The sequence below is a fragment of the Malania oleifera genome, chromosome 11, assembly GCF_029873635.1.
Source record: "Malania oleifera isolate guangnan ecotype guangnan chromosome 11, ASM2987363v1, whole genome shotgun sequence".
Classification (NCBI taxonomy): domain Eukaryota; kingdom Viridiplantae; phylum Streptophyta; class Magnoliopsida; order Santalales; family Ximeniaceae; genus Malania; species Malania oleifera.
In genome coordinates, this window is record NC_080427.1 from 66,944,377 (window position 1) to 66,965,331 (window position 20,955).

The following is a 20,955-nucleotide window of genomic DNA, read 5'->3' on the forward strand; positions in this document are numbered from 1 at the left end:
AAAATGTATAAAGGACGAGAATGGTAATGTATTAAGTAGAGAAGAAGACATAAATGAGAGGTAGCGGAGATACTTTGATAAGTTGTTTAATGAAAACCAAAATAAAAAATTGAACTTGGAAGTGAGAAATGAGGAGAAGACTAAAAATAGGAGATTTATTTGCCAAATTAGAGTCCTTGAAGTTAAGATGGCATTAAAAAAATGAAAAGTGGGAAATCGACAAGAGTAGATAAAATACAAATTGAAGTTTGGAAATTTTTAGGGGAAAAAGGAATTATTTGGTTAACTAATCTATTCAACACTATCATTAAAACCAAGAAAATGCTAGAAAAATGGAGAAAAAGTACATTAGTACCTTTGTACAAAAACGAAGGCGATATTCAAAATTGTAATAACTATTGTGGAATTAAGATTATAAGTCATATGATGAAATTATGAAAAAGGGTAATTGAACATAGAATAAGATTATAAACAAAGATTTTTAAAAAATCAATTTGGTTTTATGCCTGAGAGATCAACAACAAAAGCTATTTATCTTTCAAGAAGTTTAATGGAAAAGTTTAAAGAAAAGAAGAGGGACTTACACATGGTTTTTATTGACCTAGAGAAAGCTTATGATAGCATGGTTCGAAATCGCGGTTGTGGGTAACATCGCGTAACAGTCGCGGGTGTCGCGAGATGCGGGAGATGCGGGTGTTATGTAACAGGAAGCGGGCGTAATAGTCGTGAATTTTTTTCACGCATGCACAACCATTCCAAAATCGAAAAATAAGCATGAAATCCATTAATTCATGATTTTTAATGAATTTTGAAGGCTTTCATTCAACCTAAAAATTCTTTTTAATAGGTATTATGATTTTTATATTAATTTTAGTGCGCTGTTTGAAAAAAAAACATATTTTTTTATAGTTTACATTACTTTAATTTGTAAAAAATGTAGAAATGTAATTAAAATGAAGAATCAATTAATTAAAGTTATAAAGTTACTAAAAATGAGTCAATAGACTCAATACTCATTATACACATTATACATACATGAATTTAAAAAGTGATTAATATCAAATATCAATAAATAGTTGAAAATACATGAATACAATATTACAAATTTATAACATAACATATGTCACCACCAAAAAGAATGACGTGGAGGGTCTTCATAATTTGCATCTGTATCTTGAGATTGGGATTGGAAATTATCTCCCTATCCTTGTGGAAATACATAGTTGAATAAACCCGAGTTTGCGTCATTTCGTTGTTGCTCTTGAAAATGTATTGGTGGTGAAAATCCAACTGATATAGGGGGTGCATAATCTCCTCTTTGACCATATCCTAAATAATGTCCATAAGTTGAGGCTTGGGCTGGCTCTGGGTAGTGTGTAGAAGAAGACTCACTGGATCTTGAGATTCCTGATCCACTAGGATAAAAACATGAGTCACAAGATGCATAATGTGGATATGCGATGAGATCCATATGATTGTGATGATGAACTATCTAAACCAAAGTTGCCAAAATTACGAACCACACCATATGAATCTTCAGCAGAATCACTAGGGTCACCACGAGTACTCTTTCTCCTGGGTTGTGAAGATTGGTTCCCTAGAGGAATACCCAAGTCATAATTTTCAAGTATATCATGTTGTCCATAACGATCAGAAGGATATATATCCCTTACAAATGATGTCCCTGTGTCATATCCATAATTATATTCTACATCGCCACCACCACCACCACCACTACCACCCCCCCAAACCCCAACCCCAACTCTAGCACCCATTATTACCATCATCATCACTTGGTGGGCTCAAACCAAGATTGTCATCGCTTTGTGTACGTTCATGGCTTGAACTTGAATCATCATGCACGTTTATTGGTGGTTGATCATCTCCTTCTGCAGTATCACCAACTTCATCATTTAACCAATTTGAATTATCCTGACCGTCAAGTAGTGGTGTCTCTCTCTCCTCTAACCATTGACTTAAAAGATCATCTTCTTCGAAAATGTAGTCTAAATTGATAGGATTGAATGCATGTTCAATTTCTCGTTGGCTTCTTCTCATTGTACGTCTTAACTTTAACCTCATGTTGTAATGTACGAAAACAAGTTTGTGTAGTCTTATGTACTTGTATCTATTTCTTGTTTTCGTATAGATGAGGCTAAAGGTGCTCCAATTAAGCTCATAGTTCAAAGCTGATGTGGTCTGGTTAAGAACTCTGATTGCTATTCTTTGGAGCTTAGGAGCACACAAGCCATAATGAATCCACCATTCGGCTGCATGAATAATTAAAAAGAGTTTTATGTCAGTATAGCATATATTTCAAAAGTCAAATTTGAACATAGAGAGAGAAAATAGAGCTATTCATCCATTATTTAGCTATGTAGCCTATATTTACCAGGATTTGTTTGTTTCATTGCCTTTTGAGCCAACGAGGTTTTAAAAGTCTTTTGCCTATCTCGATATAGCAATAGCTGAAAAAGGATGATTGTGAAATATAATTAATCAATTAGATGTATGAATAATTATTCTAGAAAGTATTACAGAATACTAGAACAATTCATTATTCAATTTAATGGAATCAATACTTACTTGATTAATAACCTGAATTTGAGTATCTATATTGGGTACCAACTTGGTTATCACTTTTTTAACTCCATCCATGACTTCTCTAGCAACTTCAAGAGAGGGTGGGGCACCATAAAGAAATTGTGGGTTCAAAAAATATTCTACAATTAAATTTAGAAACATATTAATCAATAGTTTTTTAATGCAACTATGCATAATTTAAAAGTTCAAATAGTATTTGATTTACATTTACCAGTAGCGTGCAAATCTTGGTGCAATCGAAAACTCCACCGGTTGTCAATAATTTTCCAATAGTTTTTGTAGAACCGACAATCTTTTTGAATGACCAACTTCGCCCTATCAATTGCCTCGTATATAAAACCCATGGTTTGTTTTTCATCACAATCAACCAATTTAAGAACTTTCACTAAGGGTTCTTGCACTTTAATTATATCGGAGGCCTTTTGTCAAAACTCTTTGTCTAAGATAATCTTCTTCGAATCATATGTTGGGCCTGATCTTGCCATCCCAAACCTTGAGTTTTTTCAAGCATCAGATGTAAACATTTCCCTTAATGCTTGTTTATGCCCGACAATAGTCTCCAAAGTAATGAAGTTGGTGGCAAATCGAGTGATGGTAGGGCGAAGGAACTCTCTATTATTTGTGAATTTCTTTGTGAAATTCACTGTCCATGTGTGGTTGGAAATAAAGGAGGTTATTGTTCTTGCATCTTCTAAGACCTTCTTCGTGTTACTTTTCTTACCAATATCTTCAAGAATAAGGTTTATGCAATGAGCTGCACATGCTGTCAAATAGAGATTGGTCCTCTTTTGCATTAATAATTTTCCTCCTGCCTTCATTGCAGCTTCATTATCAGTTACTACTTGGACAACATTTTCCTCTCCAATTTCTTTAACCATCTCGTCCATTAATCTGAAATGAAATTATAAATTCAATAATTACCACTATTTAATTAAAAACATATAAGTTCATAATACTATTTGCATATACAATTAAAATTAGAAAATTACTTGAAATAATATTCAGCTGTTCTGCTTGGCACATCAGAGGCATCAACTAATTTATGAAACATGGTGCCTCTATCGCAATAAATTAAAAAGTTTATAACGTGTTTTCAAGTTGGTCCTGATCAATCATCACACATAAGGGTTACACTTCTCTCCTTTCAAATTTCAGCAAAAGAAGCTATATAATTTTTCATTTTTTGATACTCTTGCTCCATATAAATTTCAGATACCTCATGGGGTGATGGACCCTTCACCCCCTTTCCAACCTCTGTAGCAATATCAAGCATAGGCTGCATAAATAGAGTCAGCTACATTCGCTGGAATCCGATTATAAATTAGGAATTTTCCAACTGCTTTTCCTAATTTACTTCTTAAACCTTTCAGTAACTTAGTGTTGATTTTTGGTTGTTTTGCACTCTTTCTTCTAAAATAGGATCCATTGTCTTTAGTCTAGCTTCAGGGGCATCGGGATTGGTCCATTGTCGTCCACTACCTCCAGCTTCTCGACCACTATAAGATCGAGCTCCTGCTCTACTGAAACAACTGGTAGCATCACTGCCAGAGCCACCTCCCTCTTCATAAATATTATCCCTTCCAGTTCTTCTTGCTCGAAAGCTTTCTCTCTCTTCCCATTGTTGTTGCGATCGCATGCTTTCTTGTTGAGCAAATCTCATACTTTCTTCTTCCAAGTCTTCTTCATCGCCCAAATTCTCAAAATCTCCTTTAATTTGGGCTTCTGCTTCTTCTTGCATTTTTTGTTTATCTCTTTTCTTTTCAGCATACTGTTGTAGATGTTTCATCATTTGTTCTATTACTTGCATGGTCACATTTGAGCATCCAGCTACTTGACCCTTTTAATGTGCCAAGTGTTGTTTCAAGCGTGTAATGCCTCATTTAATTATCTTCCCACATAACTTACGCATAATAACTTGTCTATTATCGTCCACCGCAGTACCAAAATGCCATCCAATATCCTCACTAGGTATGTTCTCATTTCCTCTTATCACATGACATCTTGATAGAATTGATTTGATGATCTCTACACAGAACATAGAGAAAATACAAAGTTACAACCTTTCTAAAAAAATTGCAGGTATAATATAATTAGTAATTTAGTAAATATTAAATAGTAATACTAAATAGTCCTAATTTTAAATACTTATTACGTAAAAATAAAATATAATATTTGATTAAAAATAATAAGTAATGTTTATTTAAAATATTTAAATAAATAAAATTATTAAATATTAGATATTTTATTTATTAGTAAAATAAGAGTGTTTATGCATTTATTTAAGGGATGTGTTCTCGTGTTGAAAGGATTTCAATAAATACATATCTTTAAAGTGTAGAAATAATTACAAAAAAATATATTCTTTTATCTTTAAAAAGATATTTTCATTATTTTTTATAACTTGATTTTATTTTCATTTATAACTATAAGAAATTAACATTGTAATTTTAAAGGTGAAAAAGACTTTTGCTCTACTTTCATATACATCACTAATAGAAATCCACACAGTACATATTGACTATTTAACTTTTTAAGCATTTTCTCAGTATATGGATTAAAATAAATTTTTTCTACAAATTCTAGTAGTAAAAATATGAATTATTAATGTATTAACTATTAGGTTAAAATTTTGTTTATTAAGTTATCAATTTTTACTTTATTTGATAACTAAAAACAAAAAATAGATCATGTAAAGATCTAGTTTACCTAATTTTAAATTTAATGTCAAAATGATGTTTTAAAACTTAAAAAATATTAAGAAAAAAGAAATATGTGATGGAACTAGATTTTCATAATTACTTTTCAAAAAAAAAAAAAGACAATTAAAATATTCATGAATCAAGAATATTTTATTTTACATATGATTATTATTGATTTCTAATTTTTTACTCTATTAAATTTTTTTTTTTTTTAAAAAATTCAATTTAACATGCATAATTTACAACAAAATATAATTTTTTTAAAAGAAAAACAAAATGAAGAGTTTAAGTGGCAGTGGGTGTTGACTGATTGACTCTAAAGCTGATCTCATACGCTGGCTGGAGAGTGGAGGAGAAGTCGAGTCTTGAGACTTGAGAGCGCAGCAGAGAGTCTGAGATTGAGAGAGGACTCAGAGGAGCCTCGAAGCCCGAACGGCCGATGACTCCAAGCTCTAAAGCCGAAAACAAAGGGCTGGCCGGTGGCGAGTGGCGACGACTGGCGGAGGGAGCTTTTGAAGGGCTATCGGTGACTCGCAGAGGTGGTGGAGGTGCTGCAGAGCTGTCACCGGTGACTCGCCAAGTTGCTGCAAGTCTGCAACTCTTGCAAGGCTGCGAAGATGAGTAGATCTGCTCATTCTCAGGCTTCGAAGAAGTGAAGCCTTCTTATTTAGCTTCGGCCAATAAAAGTTCAAGGTAAGTTTTTTATTTTGCTCTTTGAATGTTAGATTGAATGGCAGATGGGTGGTTGGGAGAGGGGCAAAGCAGCGGAAGGCCTGCTTTAGGGATTCAAAATACTTGCAAGCTGTCAGCCATGTAACGGTCTGTAACGAAGTGTAACGTTGGGTAACGGCTGTTACGGACCGTTACAGCAATGAATTTTTTCCGCTCCGCAATAATGGCCCGTATCGGTTTCGGAGCCTTCGATTTCCGTTACGTAACGAACGTTATTTAAAACCATGTATAATAAAGTACTTAGGGGAAGCTCTTTGGTGGGTCTTAGAAAAGAAGGGAGTTTACAGTAGATATATGGAGGTTATTAAGGATATGTATGATAGAGGAGTGACTAGTGTTAGGATTATAGGAGGAGAATTTAGAGAGTTTCTAATCGCAATAGGTGTACATCAAGGTTCTACTTTGAGTCCTTATCATTTTATTTTTGTAATTGATGAACTAACTAGGAATATCCAAAATTAGATCCCTTTGTATAATGTTGTTTGCAGATGATATTGTGTTGATTGGTAATACTAGGAGCAAAGTGGAATCTAAGCTGGAACTTTGGAGAGCCACATTAGAGTCTAAAGGGTTTAAGATAAGTAGGAATAAGACAGAATATATGAAATGTAATTTCAGTAATGTGAAGAGTAGCAATAGAGAAGATTAAACTGGATATCTTCGTGCCACATTGGGGGGTCCAATGTGGCTTGTTGGTGGCTGGAGTTCCCGCGACATAATAAAAATAAATAAATTTGGACATAGCATTGGTTGAAAACAAGATAAGCGAGGGACGACTTATATTGTTTAGGCATTTGAAACGTAGACCTAGTAGAGCACCTGTGAGGAGGAGCGAGTTAGTTATTGTTTTTGGCATGAAAAGGGGTACGGGTAGGCCTAAAATAACTTGGTATGAGGTGGTGAGGAAAGATTTAACAGCCCTTAATCTAATAGAGGAAAACATTCTTGATCAGGTGAATTGGTAGAAAAGGATTCATGTAGCCGACCCCACCTAGTGGGATTTAAGGCTTGTTGTTGTTGTTGTTTGTTGTAATCTGTATAAAAAATGCCCTTAAATTATGTTTGCTCAAGCTGGTTTTTAGTGAGAGGAAATAGAGCTGTTAAGACAAGGAATACTAGTTTGCTGGAAATGGATCTAGTGGCCAGTGTAACTTCAAGAAAGCAAAAGATAGCAATAAAAGTAATTGGACATAGCCTGGAGTTGGGCAATACTATAATTCCCCTTTGTAATTTAATTAATTCTGTGAAAGTCAGTTACTTGGAGCCAATATCAGAAATTATGTTTTTTGTATTTCCTTGTGTGTAAATGCCATACAAATGTTTTTATACAGCTGTGTCTACATCTGTTTGTTTCTTTGTTTATGTCTCTAATGTATATTTAGTGATGGTTTATTCCTTTCTACCCTGAGAAATTACTTGTTGCAGGTTTAATGGTGCCTTATCCCTGGAGCTCACAAATGATCATCCAAATCTTCGCATCATTCATCGGAAAGTTGCCCTGATACTTGGGCAATGGGTTTCTGAGGTATGCAATCTGAGCTAATAGTATGAGAACTGTAATTTTTGGTTCATTTTCATGTTTTTCAAGCACTAGTGCCTCATTCTTGGACAATGCAATTTGTGGTTGTAGATAAAACACCATATTTTTGGTGGACTGATGCTTTATTTGTAGTACTCTCTGCCTCTGAGCATGCACACACTAATTTTGGAAATAGAATTCTTGAAAGTAGCTGGGTTATTTGGCATGGGGAGTAAAAATGAAGGTTTTTACTTGTGTAGCATATTCCTCAGCCCAAACAAACTATTCCAAAACGACCTCTATCTGGCCCAAGACTTAAATTATAGCTTTTATGCAAACAGAGATCTATTAAATAATTTATGTTTTTATTTTCATAGAACGCTTGATTTGCTCCAAGCATGTTCTCATTGTCTCTCTGGAATGGCGTGCTTCTCCCAAAGCATACTTGATTACAGAACTGTGTTTGCTTGAATCCTTTCCCATTATATTTTTGTTGCTGTAGTTTCCTTCTAGAAAAATGTTAAAAAAGCAATATAAAGTTAGGTCTCCGCCCATTTGTTTAGCCATTAAGCAAGTCTCTTATGACATGAGATTCATTTACTGTTTCTATTTCTGTTTACTTAAGCAAAAGATTGAGAAGATTTGCAGTGCTTGAAAGCAGAACAAGGATTTTCTTTTTTAATTTTTGAGAATTAGTTGTTCCATACTTAGTAAAATAAAAATGTCACTTTTGAAGAAATTGGGAGTTATGATCAGTTTTTTAGGGGGCTTGCAGTTGGCGAAATATTAGTTAACCATTTGCTAGTATCAATTCTGCTAGTATATTTTATTTTGGCCATATCATTCTTCTAACAGTTAATGGTGCAACTTTGAGTAGCCATGTCTGTGTTTTGTCATGTCTTCTGTCTCTGATTCACACTGAAGTTAACCATGTGACATTTTTAATATTTTCATTTCTGGTGCTTGTTTACTCAGCAGATTAAAGATGACACAAAAAGACCTGTATACTGTGCTTTGATCAGATTGCTCCAGGACAAGGACCTCGCAGTCAGGGTAGGAAGCATGCATTTTCGGTCTTGCCCCATTGTCTATATGTCATATTTTATAATTTTCTGCATTTGCATATTCATTGTATTTGTTCAATCCTCATAATTGTACTTCCATTATTTCAGCTCGCTGCATGTCGATCGTTGTTCTTACTCATAGAAGATGCAAACTTTTCTGAGCAAGATTTTACTGATCTTCTGCCTGTCTGTTGGGATTCATGTTTTAAATTGTTTGAGGAGGTCCAGGAATTCGATTCAAAGGTAAATTATTGCAGCTGGTTCACTTCACTGTTCATCAGTTGCTAGAATTGTCTTTTTTCTGCTGACTGCAGTTTTATTCATTGATTGATTTGTGAGACATTTTTATTGGTGTCTCTCGCCGGTTATATCTTTCCCTCTTTTCCTCTCCCCTGCTTATTGTTATCTATGCAGATTGTTGTTCTAAATTTTGAAGTTGGTGTAGAAGCTACTAAGCATGCATGAATATGATGCGGGTTTATAATTGCCATTGTTCAGTTGTTCAGTTTGAATTCCAATGTTGTCAAATTGTGTATGTTTTGCAAATGATGAGGGAAATGCGCATGGTGATTAATGATTTTTTATTCTTGCTTGCATTAATGTTTTGAAGATGGGATTTTTAAGGCAATGAATATCCTGTTTCTTTATAAGATGCCCCTTTTTGTATTGCTTGGTTGAAAGGAATGAGGGAGGATGACAATGAACCATTGATGTAATCTGTTGCCTTGTTCCATGTGCATATTATGTTTGCTATTGAAATTATTTAAAAATGTTCTAAATGATATTTTAATTGTTTCCATTTTGTTTAAATTATTTTTTAATACAGATTTTTTTTTGGTTGCATCAAGGATCATGTTTAGGGTATTGGGGAAATTATGGTTGGTTTTGAATGTTTACCATTCTCTTTTGCAGTGTTTTAAAAGGCGTTGGTGCGCCTCAATGCGTTTTCAAGCTAAAATGTCCCAAGATGTATTTTAAAATGTGAAACTCCCGATATGTGTATGCCTTTTGTAGCTGGGCATACCCCTCAGCCAAAAAAAATGCGCCTTTCACGCCGCAGAGTTTAAGGCATACACATATTGATCCCCACATCAACCTGTTCTCTAAAATATAAAAAATATTTTTAAAATAGAAAATAGCATATTAGGGCACAAATTCCCTTTGTTCGTGCAGGCTCTGTCCCTCCTCGATGATGGCAGCTCCTGCATGGAGCATCCCCCTCCACGAAACATCCCATTCAACAAAGCCTCTCTTTGAAAATGCTGTGTCAATCTTCTCCAGCAAGACTCCTCCGACGCCATCGTCTCTCTTGCAGAATACATTTCCTAATCTTCTTTATCCAACGGACTGATTGGCGTCTTTGAGAATTTCTCTCGCCTTGCGTCTCGACAATTTCTGTCTCTCGTATCTCAAGTATGTTCTCATCTAAGTGTTCTCCCAGTCTACAGAAGAGCAGCCCCCTGACCCCTTTTTGTACCCTCGTGTCATTTCTATTAAGTGTGCACGCGGCTGTTTCATTATAGTCCATGCCATGGGCATATGGCAAATTTATGTATTTACACTTTAGATTCTTTTTTCCTTACTATTTTTCAGTTTTAAAATTCAAACAATAAAATCTGTAAATTATTTTAAAAAATTTCATATTTATTTTGATATATAATGAATCTGTATATATTTAAAATTAAAAATTAAAAATTAAATTCTAAAAAGTCTTACACCTCAATGCCTCGAGGCTTACAACTCGCTTTATGCCTTCACCTTTTAAAACTCTGCCCTTTCGTAATGGCGTCATTTCAGACAATGGATGAGCTTTCTGTGTGTTGGGCTATGCTCTGGATGCATCTTTTATTTATTTACTTATTTTTGCTAGAACATTTTGAAGTATTCTTAGTATATAAATATACTGCGTATCATCTTTGTGCCATTCAAATGTTCTATAATTGGTGAGTGTTTCATTTATATAATCACGTAACATTATTAGAATGCTATCCTAATGCATTGGTTTACAAATACCCCTTGATAATTCTGAAATATAAGTCTTCCCTTTGCATATTGTGCAGTTTCTAGAATAAGATGATTCCAGCTTGTATCCACATCTATTTATTGATTTTGTTACCAAATGTGATATACGTACCATGCTATGTTGCTGATATAAGTTATGTGCATGTGATATGATAATGCAACTCTGACTTATTTATTTTATATACTTTTTTGATGTTTTGTAGGGCTGTGTCCATACTTAACAGTCCTTTGAATAAGTTTATATCATTTTGTCTGGACTCATGCACATCAATTATTACTTCTTGATGATTATATACAATATGTTGTGTGGACATTGAGAACTATAAAATTACATGCCTATGCTAGTGGCATAACCATGAATTTATATTCTTTATTTGGGTAGTCCAACCATCCAAATTCAATAAAACTCATGTTGGTAGGAGTGAACCATCCCAGTAGATTACCATGGCTTTTAAGGTATTGGTTGCTCCATGTAGAGGCTAAATTAATTTGGAAGCCAAATCCTTCTCAATCACATAAAGCACCCAGGATCCTTCTTTGAAGGCTCTAATTAGCAGAGCACTCATATTAATTAGCTACATGAAATTCTCTCTCTTTCTCTCTCTCTCTCTCTTTCCCCACTAAGTTCTTCTGCCTAGGTTATCCACCGTTGAATACTCAAAAAAAAAAAAAATTCCTACTACTTCAACCTTAATTTTTGGGTCCTGGTGTCCTCTAGTCACTTCTTACTTGAATTGTATTGCTGCTTTGCTTTTTTGCATTCATTGGTTTCCATTGCACATGGCCAAACCACCTTAAACATATATATTTGAAGTTTCTGTTTAAAATTTATTCACATGGTTCACTCGTCCAAATCAATTGATGTATTCTGATTGTCATGCCTACTTTATTCTTAATTTCTTATAAACCTTGGTGACGGAAAATGTTCTTGAAATGCACTTCTTAATCCATGCTGTACATTTTTTTTGGCGAACAAGTGGAGATTCGTGCATCTTTATGAAGAGAGCATCATGTTAACAATGTGACTGTGACCAAAAGCAAACATCATGTTGTGATTTGTTAAAGCAAATTTTATGTTTGAATAGCCTTATTGTGAACAAAGAAAAAATTGCGCTATCGAACCTTGATTTCTACATATTTGTTTTCTGAATGAATTCTTGATATCCTCCCCCTTTGATAAATTTAAATTAATCTTTCTTTTTTTTTTCATTTATTTTCAGGTTCAGATTATGAATTCAATATCTGTTCTTATTGGGCGTGTTAATGAAGTCATTCCATTTGCTAACAAGCTAGTGCAATTTTTCCAGAAGGTATTTTTTAATTGGCACAATATGTAACCTGTAATTACATAAAATGCAGTAAATCAAAAGGCATTAGAAATTTGTTTGACTTAATGACAAATTGACAGCATGATTGGTCACAGAACCTGGTTTGGAAAAAACCAGTTCAGAGAGAAATTTTTTAAAAGGTTTTCAACTTTTCATCAACCTTGAGAAAGCATATGGATATGGTGGTGGAATTGTGGAGAATAATGAAACCAAATTATTGTTCATGATCAAGGACCATATATGATGATTTTCAACTAGTGATGGAAGAATTTGGGGGTGATGATATTAGGGGATCTCTAGACACAGTAGACTTAGGTTTGAGGAATGTACTTAGTCATATTATTCTAGGAGTAGGTGTAGTAGTAGCAGGAATTCTAGTAGTTGTAGTTGTAGGAGGAGGAGCAGGAGGAAGAGTAGTTGTTAGCAGAAGCACTAGTAGAAGATGTATTAGTAGGAGTAGTAGTAGTAGGAGCAGCAGCATTAGTAGTAGGAGCAGCAGCACAGGATTAGTAGCAGGTGGAACAGGAACAGTAGCAATAGTAGCAGTAACAATTGTAGCAGTAGTGGCCAGAGTGTCAGTAGCAGTAGTAGTAGACAGATGAATAAATCTGTTGAGAAAACTATTAGAACCTGACAGATTGTAGAGGCAAGTATGACATTGATATATGTGTTGTGCTATATTCATAAAATATTTACTGTAAAATTATTAAATGAATTCTGTTGATGTGCAAAATGTGTTCCTCGTATTATTTTGTTTCCTCATGTGCAAGCATGAAATTGATATATTTATTGTGCTATATTCATAAAATAAATTGTGAAAATACATGAGATGGTTAAAATCATTAAATGATTATGTTGATGTGCAAAATGGTTCCTTGCAACAGTTTGTTTCTTTTTGTGCTCACTCCTGTAGCTTCCTCAATCCTCGATGTTCATTGCTATGGCTGTTGTATGCCATGACAGGAGTAGCAATTTGGCAACAATCAGTCTGTTGAAGGGAAATCTATCCATCTGAGATTGGATAAATTTCCAGAAGGAGATTTTCTCTTTGTTTTTGAGAGCAACCCAATTTGGAATCGTTACATGAGGATCTCTTTGGTGACATCGAAATGGTCCTCTGAAGGTTTGTCTTCAGTTATTGGTAGCTTGGGAAGATGTTTAGAAGTGTTAGGATTGGGAGGGTGGCTTTTTGGATGTCAATTAGATCCACAATAATGAGGAATTTTTGGAGTTAGGGTTGGGCCGGAATGAGAAAAGTTTACCGTGTTTATACGTAGTGTGTCTAAAGGAGACAGATGGAACAGATTTGTGCAAGTCGTTAACTATGCATGAGATGCATGTGTAGGCTGTGTAACAGATTGTTAGTTCAGTTCCAGCAGGCAATGATGTGCATATGAGAATATGGGGATTTGCAGCATTTGCTTCAGCAGCGGCTAGAGTTTTTCTATGGGGGGAGGTCACAGGATGACCATGGGGTGTTGTGGGCTGGGATGCTTGTCTATTTTTGTTGGATTTGGGCCATCATGAGCCATAAAAGGGAAGTTGAATCCCTCAGGTGAGCCAGAAGAGCTTGTTTCATGAACAGGCCCAATATGGTATTAATTAGGCCCAAAATAAACTATCCAATGCGGTGTTACAGGCTGACTATTTTCACACCTTTGTGAAAGGGCCATGTGGCACTAGTTAAAACACTTTTGCTTAATTAGCCAGCCTGTCGTTTACCAACATTCATCCACGAAACACTTTCATTAGCATTCAATCAAATATCAGCAGAAACAGTAAGCAATTATGAAAGCAGTGGCAAGCAAGCAGTAAACATTGAAGCAATGCAATTCATTAACACCTACGTTGACATTGTGTGTTTAGCGAGGGAGGCAAGTAGGCTAAACACGCTGACAATAGCTAGTGAGTTTTACAAGACTGATGAACACTCACCCTCCCCTAAAGAGGTTTTTATGTAAATATCATCCTAACACTAGAAAACATCAAAGTGACCGAGGAGTCATATTGCTTTATTTGACATACAAAAAAACTGCTAGCAGAAAATAACCCTACACTAGTATTTACGTGATGGAAACCCATCCCCAGCACATGAGACAAGCGGTCACAGACAAGCATAATAACCTGAACAAGCTTAGCTCGTGACACTCCCCCACTTATGCGGCCGATGTCCTCGTAGACTTTGGTGCTTGGTACACTTCAACTTTGTCCACGAACGATTACATATTTGCCGCTGAAATCTAGCAAATTTCTTCATTACCAAGGTCTTTCCACTTCACTAAGAACTCCCGCCGCTTCTTCTTTGAGGATATGAACTTTTTGTGTGCAAGGATATCTTCAACTTCATGTATGTCAGGTTGCACTGTCTTCAACTCTGTTATGTTTACTGACTTCTGCTCAGATCATCGGTGTCGGCGTTGAACGACTTGAGGCAGTTGACATGAAACACATGGTGCACTTTCATCCAGTTGAAGTGTTGCGGTCTTCTCCCCGGATTTGCCCACTTCTTCATCTGCTTAGAAGCTTTCTCCAGATAGGTTCGGGCAATTTCTGCATTCTGTCTCCATTCTCTGGTGAAGATGTACGCCCTGGGACTCTTTCCTTAGCATGACTTGCCCACTGTGTGAGGTGAGAGCGGCTGCTAGCCTATAACAAGCTCAAAAGGGCTCTTGTTGGTTGTTGAGCTCCTTTGAGTATTGCAGCAGAACGGAGCCACATCAAGTAGTTGCACCTAATTCTTCTGGTTCTTGTTGATGAAATGGTGCAAGTACTCTTCTAGTAGCCCATTGAATCTCTCTGTCTGTCCATTGGTGAGAAATGTCAAGATGTGAACCGAGGAACCTAAAAAATTCTGTCAAGAAGTTGTCAGTGCGTATTGAGTCTTGGTCCCAAACAATGTCTTGGGGAACACCCCAATTTTTCACAACATTCAGAAGGAACAATTGTGTCATCTCCTCTGTAGACCCTGCATCTCCTACTCTGGGCAGGTTGGTGATGAAGCCTAGTGAGACACTTTCCCACGGTTTGGACATACTGGTATGGGCTCCTGTAGCCCCTACACTCTTCTTCCACTCCACCTTGTCTTGTTGGCAAGTGAGACAAGTTCGGGTATAATGAACCATATTATCACACATGTGCGGCCAATAATACCTCTGCTTCAATAGTCCTGTTATTGGAGTCATTCTCCATGAATACCCCTCAATGAACTTCTTGTAATAGTTAGTAAGGCCAAGAAAGGAACGCAACTCCTTCACGGTCGTGGGGATCTTCCATTCTTGAATCATCCTTACCTTCTCCATATCCCTCCGGATACGACCCTGCTCACCCACATGACCAAGGAATTTGTTGCTCTGCTGAGCGAAAGAGCACTTCTCTTTCTTCACATACAGACTGTTTCCCCTCAGTCTATTGAACACCTCTTGTAGATGCCCTTCATGTTTCCTCTGAAGCAACACCGATGCTCCCAACGGTGCTTTGGAAGGGCAAACACATCCCGCTTCCAACTTATCAAGTTGTTTCCTCCGCTCTGCTGTCTCTAGAGGCACCATCTGACATGGCCTTTTAGCAGGTGGTTTCAGTCCTGGCAACAACTCGATCTCATTCTCCATAGTCCGTCGTGGAGGCAAGTTATGAGGCAGCTTATTTGGCATCACTTCCTTGTACTCATCCAACACCGATTGGATGGTCATAGGCACCAACTCTTGGCCTACTTCATCTACCACCATTGTGGTTAGATGTGTCTGCTCACCCTTTCTCAATCCCTCCTTGAGTTGCATGGTTGAAAGGGACTTCCCATCATCTCCTTTTGTTGCAACTACTTGCACCATGCACGGGTAATCTCCCATCAGACACAGGGAACCAGTAGAAGGCATCAGCATTGCCTTCATCCCCCTTAGGAATTCCATGCCCAGAATGACTGCAAAGTCATCCAATGGCACTGTTGTGAAATTCGCATGACCTTCCCACTGTCCAAGCTTCACAATCACTTGCTTGGCTACTCCCAGAGTAGGTTGGGCTGCATAATTAACTGCTTTCATGCGTCCTATATCCTTCTCTAAGGATAAGTTGAGTCTCCATGCTTCCAATTGTGAAACAAAATTATGAGTAGCCCCCGTATCCACCATAGTGCGGGTACTCTTCCCATTGATTCTCAAGTCCACAAACATCAATCCTTTTGCTTGTGTAACTATTGGAGCTCTTGCCTGCTTTTCCAATGCGTTCACCTGCCGCATTGCACCCATCCTCGGGGTATCATTCTCTTCCCCCTCACTTTCCACCACTTGTCCCGAAGTGGAAGCTTGTAAGGTATTGAGTAATCCCTTGTGTGGGCTCTTCACAACTCTATGAGGGCCTCCACACAAGTAGCATGAAATTTTTCCCTTTCCATTAGGTGTGTTGATTCTTTTAGACGACGAAGCTTCATTTGAGGTTGATGTTTTATAGTCGGCTCCCCCACTCTTGGGTTTGCCTTTCTTGAAAGACTTTCCACTTTTCCCCCTCTCCGCTAAACCCTTTGGACGAAGAGGGGTTATCCCCAGCGTAGTCAGTCAAGCATTCTGCAGCAGCTTGTGCAGTAGACAAGTCTTGAACTTTGTGTATGAAGTTCAGTTCTTGCCCACAGTTCCATCCCTTCTAGAAAATAGAACAGTTTGTCCTTCTCCGACAGGTCCCTGATATCCAACATCAAAGCAGAAAATTGTTTCACGTATTCCCTGATTAACCCTCTATGCTTGAGGTCTCTCAGCTTCTTCTTAGAATTATACTCAACATTCTCAGGAAAGAATTGAGCCTTGAGCTCTCTCTTCAAGTCTGCCCAATTATCCACTACACAACTTCCATTTTCAATTTCCTGATACTTGGTACGCTACCACAGTTTGGCGTCACCAACCAAGTACATGGTCGCAATATCCACTTTCACCTGTTCTGAGGCCATCCTCACAGCGCAAAAGTACTGCTCCACATCAAACAAGAAGTTCTCCAACTCCTTGGCATCACGGGCACCCCTATACGTCCTGGGTTCTGGTACCTTGGTCTTATTAACTCCCGGAGTGTTAAAGTTCCCTTAAGCAAGAACCATCAGGTTCATCTTTGCATCCAGATCATTCATCCGCGATTGCAAAGTTTCCACTGTATGGCGAAAGTCCTTTGACATCTCACCCAACAAACTTGCTTGATGCTTTTGTGATCCCATCACTTCATCAACAAGTTCCCTCATCTGGGCCACCTCTGCATCCACAGTGTTGGCTGTTGTCTCAGCCTGTGCTTCCAGCATGCTGATTCTCTTAGCATTGGTTGGTACCATGGTCATTTACCAAAGCTATCTCAATCCCACAACGAAGGTAACTAAATCCACGTAGTGACTAACCTTTGCTCCAATACCAGGTGTCATAGGTCGACTATTTTTACACCTTTGTGAAAGGGCCGTGCGGCGCTAACTAAAGCACTCTTGCTTAACTAGCCAGCCTATCTTTTACCAACATTAATCCACAAAACACTTTTATTAGCATTCAATCAAAAAATAGCGGAAACATTAAACATTTATGAAAGCAGTGGTAAGCAAGCAGTAAACATTGAAGCAACGCAATTCATTAACAACACCTCCGTTGACATTGTGTGTTTAGCAAGGGAGGCAAGTGGACTAAACATGTTGACAATAGCTAGTGAATTCAACAAGATTGATGAACACTCACCCTCCCCTAAAGAGGTTTTTATGTAAATATCATCCTAGCACTAGGAACCATCAAAGTGATCGAGGAGTCATACTGCCTTATATGGCATACAAAGAAACTAGTAGCAGAAAATAACCCTACACTAGTATTTACATGATGGAAACTCATACCTAGCACACGAGATAAGCGGTCACAGGCAAGCATAATGCCTTGAACAAGCTTAGCTCGTGACACGCAGGCATGTGGTCAATTTATAAACAAAGAGGTCCAGTGCCCTAATGGCATAACTGATCAAGGTAGTCAATCAAAAGCCCAGCAAAGAACTCATTTGGATGTGGATTACATGGGGTTACTTAATGCATAAGGGGGAGACTAATAATGGGTAGATTAAGTATAACAACCTGGAAGTAGATAGGCTTTTGTGTTTTGCTGACACGATGCAGCACAGGTGGAGAAGAGAAGATTTTGATGTTTCTTTTATCAAATGCAGGGGAATTGCAGAGGGACCACCTCTTAAGGATCTGTTAAACGGATCCTATGGTAGGGGAAGGGAGGCATTAACACTGTGGGGTTATTCAGAAATCAATTGTTGGTGGCTGGTAGTTGTGGGAATACATGTAAGGATCCAAAAAAACAGAATTTTGCTTATATTTGTGCATGCAAGATGCGAAGGTTTTTGGCATGGATGTGAAGCAGAGATTAAGTGGTGCTTATGTGGGAGATAATGGAGGAGATAGGTCTTTGATTGGTGATGAGGACAATGAAAAGGTTGAGAGTAATTTTTTAAAAAAAATAAAAATAAATATGTATGGTAGTTGTTATTGAGGAAGCTTTGAATGACTTGAAGGAAGGTTCAGAAAAAAAAGGATAATAAGATAGATTCAAGGGAAAAAAGGAATTGGGATGATGTATCTGGTAATGGGAGTCATTTTGATAGTGAGTTTGCTTATGATGGCAGTTTACAATTGGATGAGTTTTGTGAATGGTGTAGTTATGGTTCAGATTCCTGAAGTTTTTGGGGATATTTCCCATGTGCCAGAAACTCCCTTTGAAGGATTAGAGGGTATTCCTATTTTTGAGGATAATGGAATGGATAAAAAGCAACCTGTGAAGGATCAGATTAGGGATGGTATTCTGCCTACCCTTCTCTCCTGTGGTGAAGATTATGTGAAAGATTGAGAAACTCAACAATTATTTTAGAAGATGGGTTTGTGGTCATCTGATCCTGGAGGTCAAGAAGTTTGATGGGATGGTGGTAAGAGTAAGTAGAAAAAGGGTCCCAAGGGTTGCTTAGTTGGAAAACTCGAGGCTTTCTTTTGGACACAAGGGTTATAGTATTGAGGGCTATGACTTTCCAATTGAGATTAAACCATGGTATTTAAGTGGGAGTGGGTAGAGGGTCAGGTCTGTTATTTTGGTGGATTAGTTGAGTGTCCAAATGGCCTTGGAGACATACTTTTTTTTATACAAATAATAATAATAAAATAAAATAACAGTGAGGAGTAAAAAGGACTTGGTAGACTTGGAATGTTCAATTAATTAATATGGAAAAGGTTAAGGGCATTTGGTGACATCAATAACACCATTAGGTAAAAAAAAAAGGTATTATGTTCTTAGAACCTAAAATCCCTTCAGTATAGGGGAGACAAGGACATCGATGGGTTATGTTGGTTTTCTTTCTTGAGAAATCTTGCATTTTCTTTGTCAAAGAACCAAGCCATGGATCCAATAGAATATGTTAAGTGAGATGTACAACTGCTCGATCCAAATTGAAGGAAAGTAAAGAAGACCTTCAACCTGAGGTTGGATGAAGTAGGGAAGATTCCTTATCTATTTTTTTCCCAAATGCAATTGTTTACCCAAGAGGTGGGTGAGATTTCCTAAAGATGCTGCCAATTGGGTCTCAAATGGCTTATTGAGCTTTGGCTTGGTGGGAAGGGGATTTTCAAGCATTTGAATGGGTATTGTGCAATCAAGGTCTTAAATTTTGATTTCTACTCAAATTTCAAAGCTCCAAAAGCATGGAAATTTTAATTTCGATGTCAATTTTGATTTTGATTTTAAAAAATAATGGAAATTAGTAGTAAAGCATGGAATTCTTTTATGAACCTTTAGAAATGGTTAATAGGCATAATAATATAAGTTTTAGGACTAATATATTACAAGTAAATACATCTATGTTGTGTATGAGGTGCAGAAGTGTAATATAATATGTGCATCAAACATATTTGTAAGATAATGTGCGTTAAACATATTTAGTGAATTAGGTAATACAAATGAAATTCATAAATCATTTAAATATTAGTTATTATACAAATAATGATAATTTAGACATGAATGGTTAAATAAAATGTTGTTGTAAGTTTATTTTTTCATATAATTTCAAAAGTACTTGTAATAATCTTTTGTTTCAATAAAAATAAATAAAAGAATTTAAGAGAGAAATTTCACTTCACTCCTAAATATCTCATTTGAATTCCAAGGAAATTTCATTGCATAGTTCAAATTTCGACAATTTTGCTAAAAATTTGAGATTTCGATAAATTTTGGATGATTTGTTGAGATTTTGATGGAAATTATGCAAGATAAAAATCAACTGCCTTTTCGATTTCGAGGGTCACAGAAGCCGGAAATTTCGACAATTTCGTGGAAATTTAAGACCATGTGTGCAATGTTTGGATGTTAATTGTTTGAAAAATGACGGGGCAAGTTTTTGGAGTTAGGGCTGAGATTGAAAGGGAAGAGATTCACAGTGTCCTAGGCGGTTCAAAGGATCATTGGTAGCAAAGCCTTGTGATGGTTTTTGTGAGGTGGTGAGGGAGTTGCATCTTGATTGTGGTGGTAAAGATGATGAAGTCAGTCCATTAATCATGGAGTTAGGTACTGGTGGCAGAGGAGATTGGCAGGGATGAAGGATGAGAAAGGATGCGATGACAAGGAAGGGTTAGTTATCTACTTAGTGGTGGTGAGTTGCAATCAAAATAATCTGGGCATTCGTTGCTGGAGATAATGAGTACTTGTTCAGATAAGAAGATTCCCACAGTCAAGGTGGCTAGGGTTATGGAAGGGGCTGTGAAATTGGTAGAGGTAACTAGGGTTTCTCTTGGGAAGGAGGAAGAGATGAAGATTGGGCCAGTGTGTTTGTCGTTTGTGTCAGATCTGGACCAGGTACTTTGAAAATGGGGTGGTTCTTTGTTATCTGAATTGAGCCAGTCATTGGTACAGGCCTGCCAGGATAAATATGGGTTGGATATGAAGCCATATTTGGAAAATAAAGAGAGCTTCTTCTCTTCCAAGTTGGGCAAATCCATTGAATGA

At 37.0% G+C, this 20,955-nt stretch overlaps 1 protein-coding gene across 4 annotated transcripts in view; it reads left to right on the forward strand.

Annotated features, from left to right (window-relative positions):
- Positions 1-20,955, forward strand: part of LOC131168633 (uncharacterized) — an 82,413-nt gene that overhangs the window by 27,380 nt on the left and 34,078 nt on the right. For all 4 annotated transcript variants that reach the window (XM_058128225.1, XM_058128226.1, XM_058128223.1 and 1 more), the window contains exons 11-14: positions 7,461-7,560; positions 8,533-8,607; positions 8,727-8,861; positions 11,861-11,950. In XM_058128225.1, the coding sequence (XP_057984208.1) occupies positions 7,461-7,560; positions 8,533-8,607; positions 8,727-8,861; positions 11,861-11,950 (400 nt within the window). The remainder of the gene's footprint in view (positions 1-7,460; positions 7,561-8,532; positions 8,608-8,726; positions 8,862-11,860; positions 11,951-20,955) is intronic.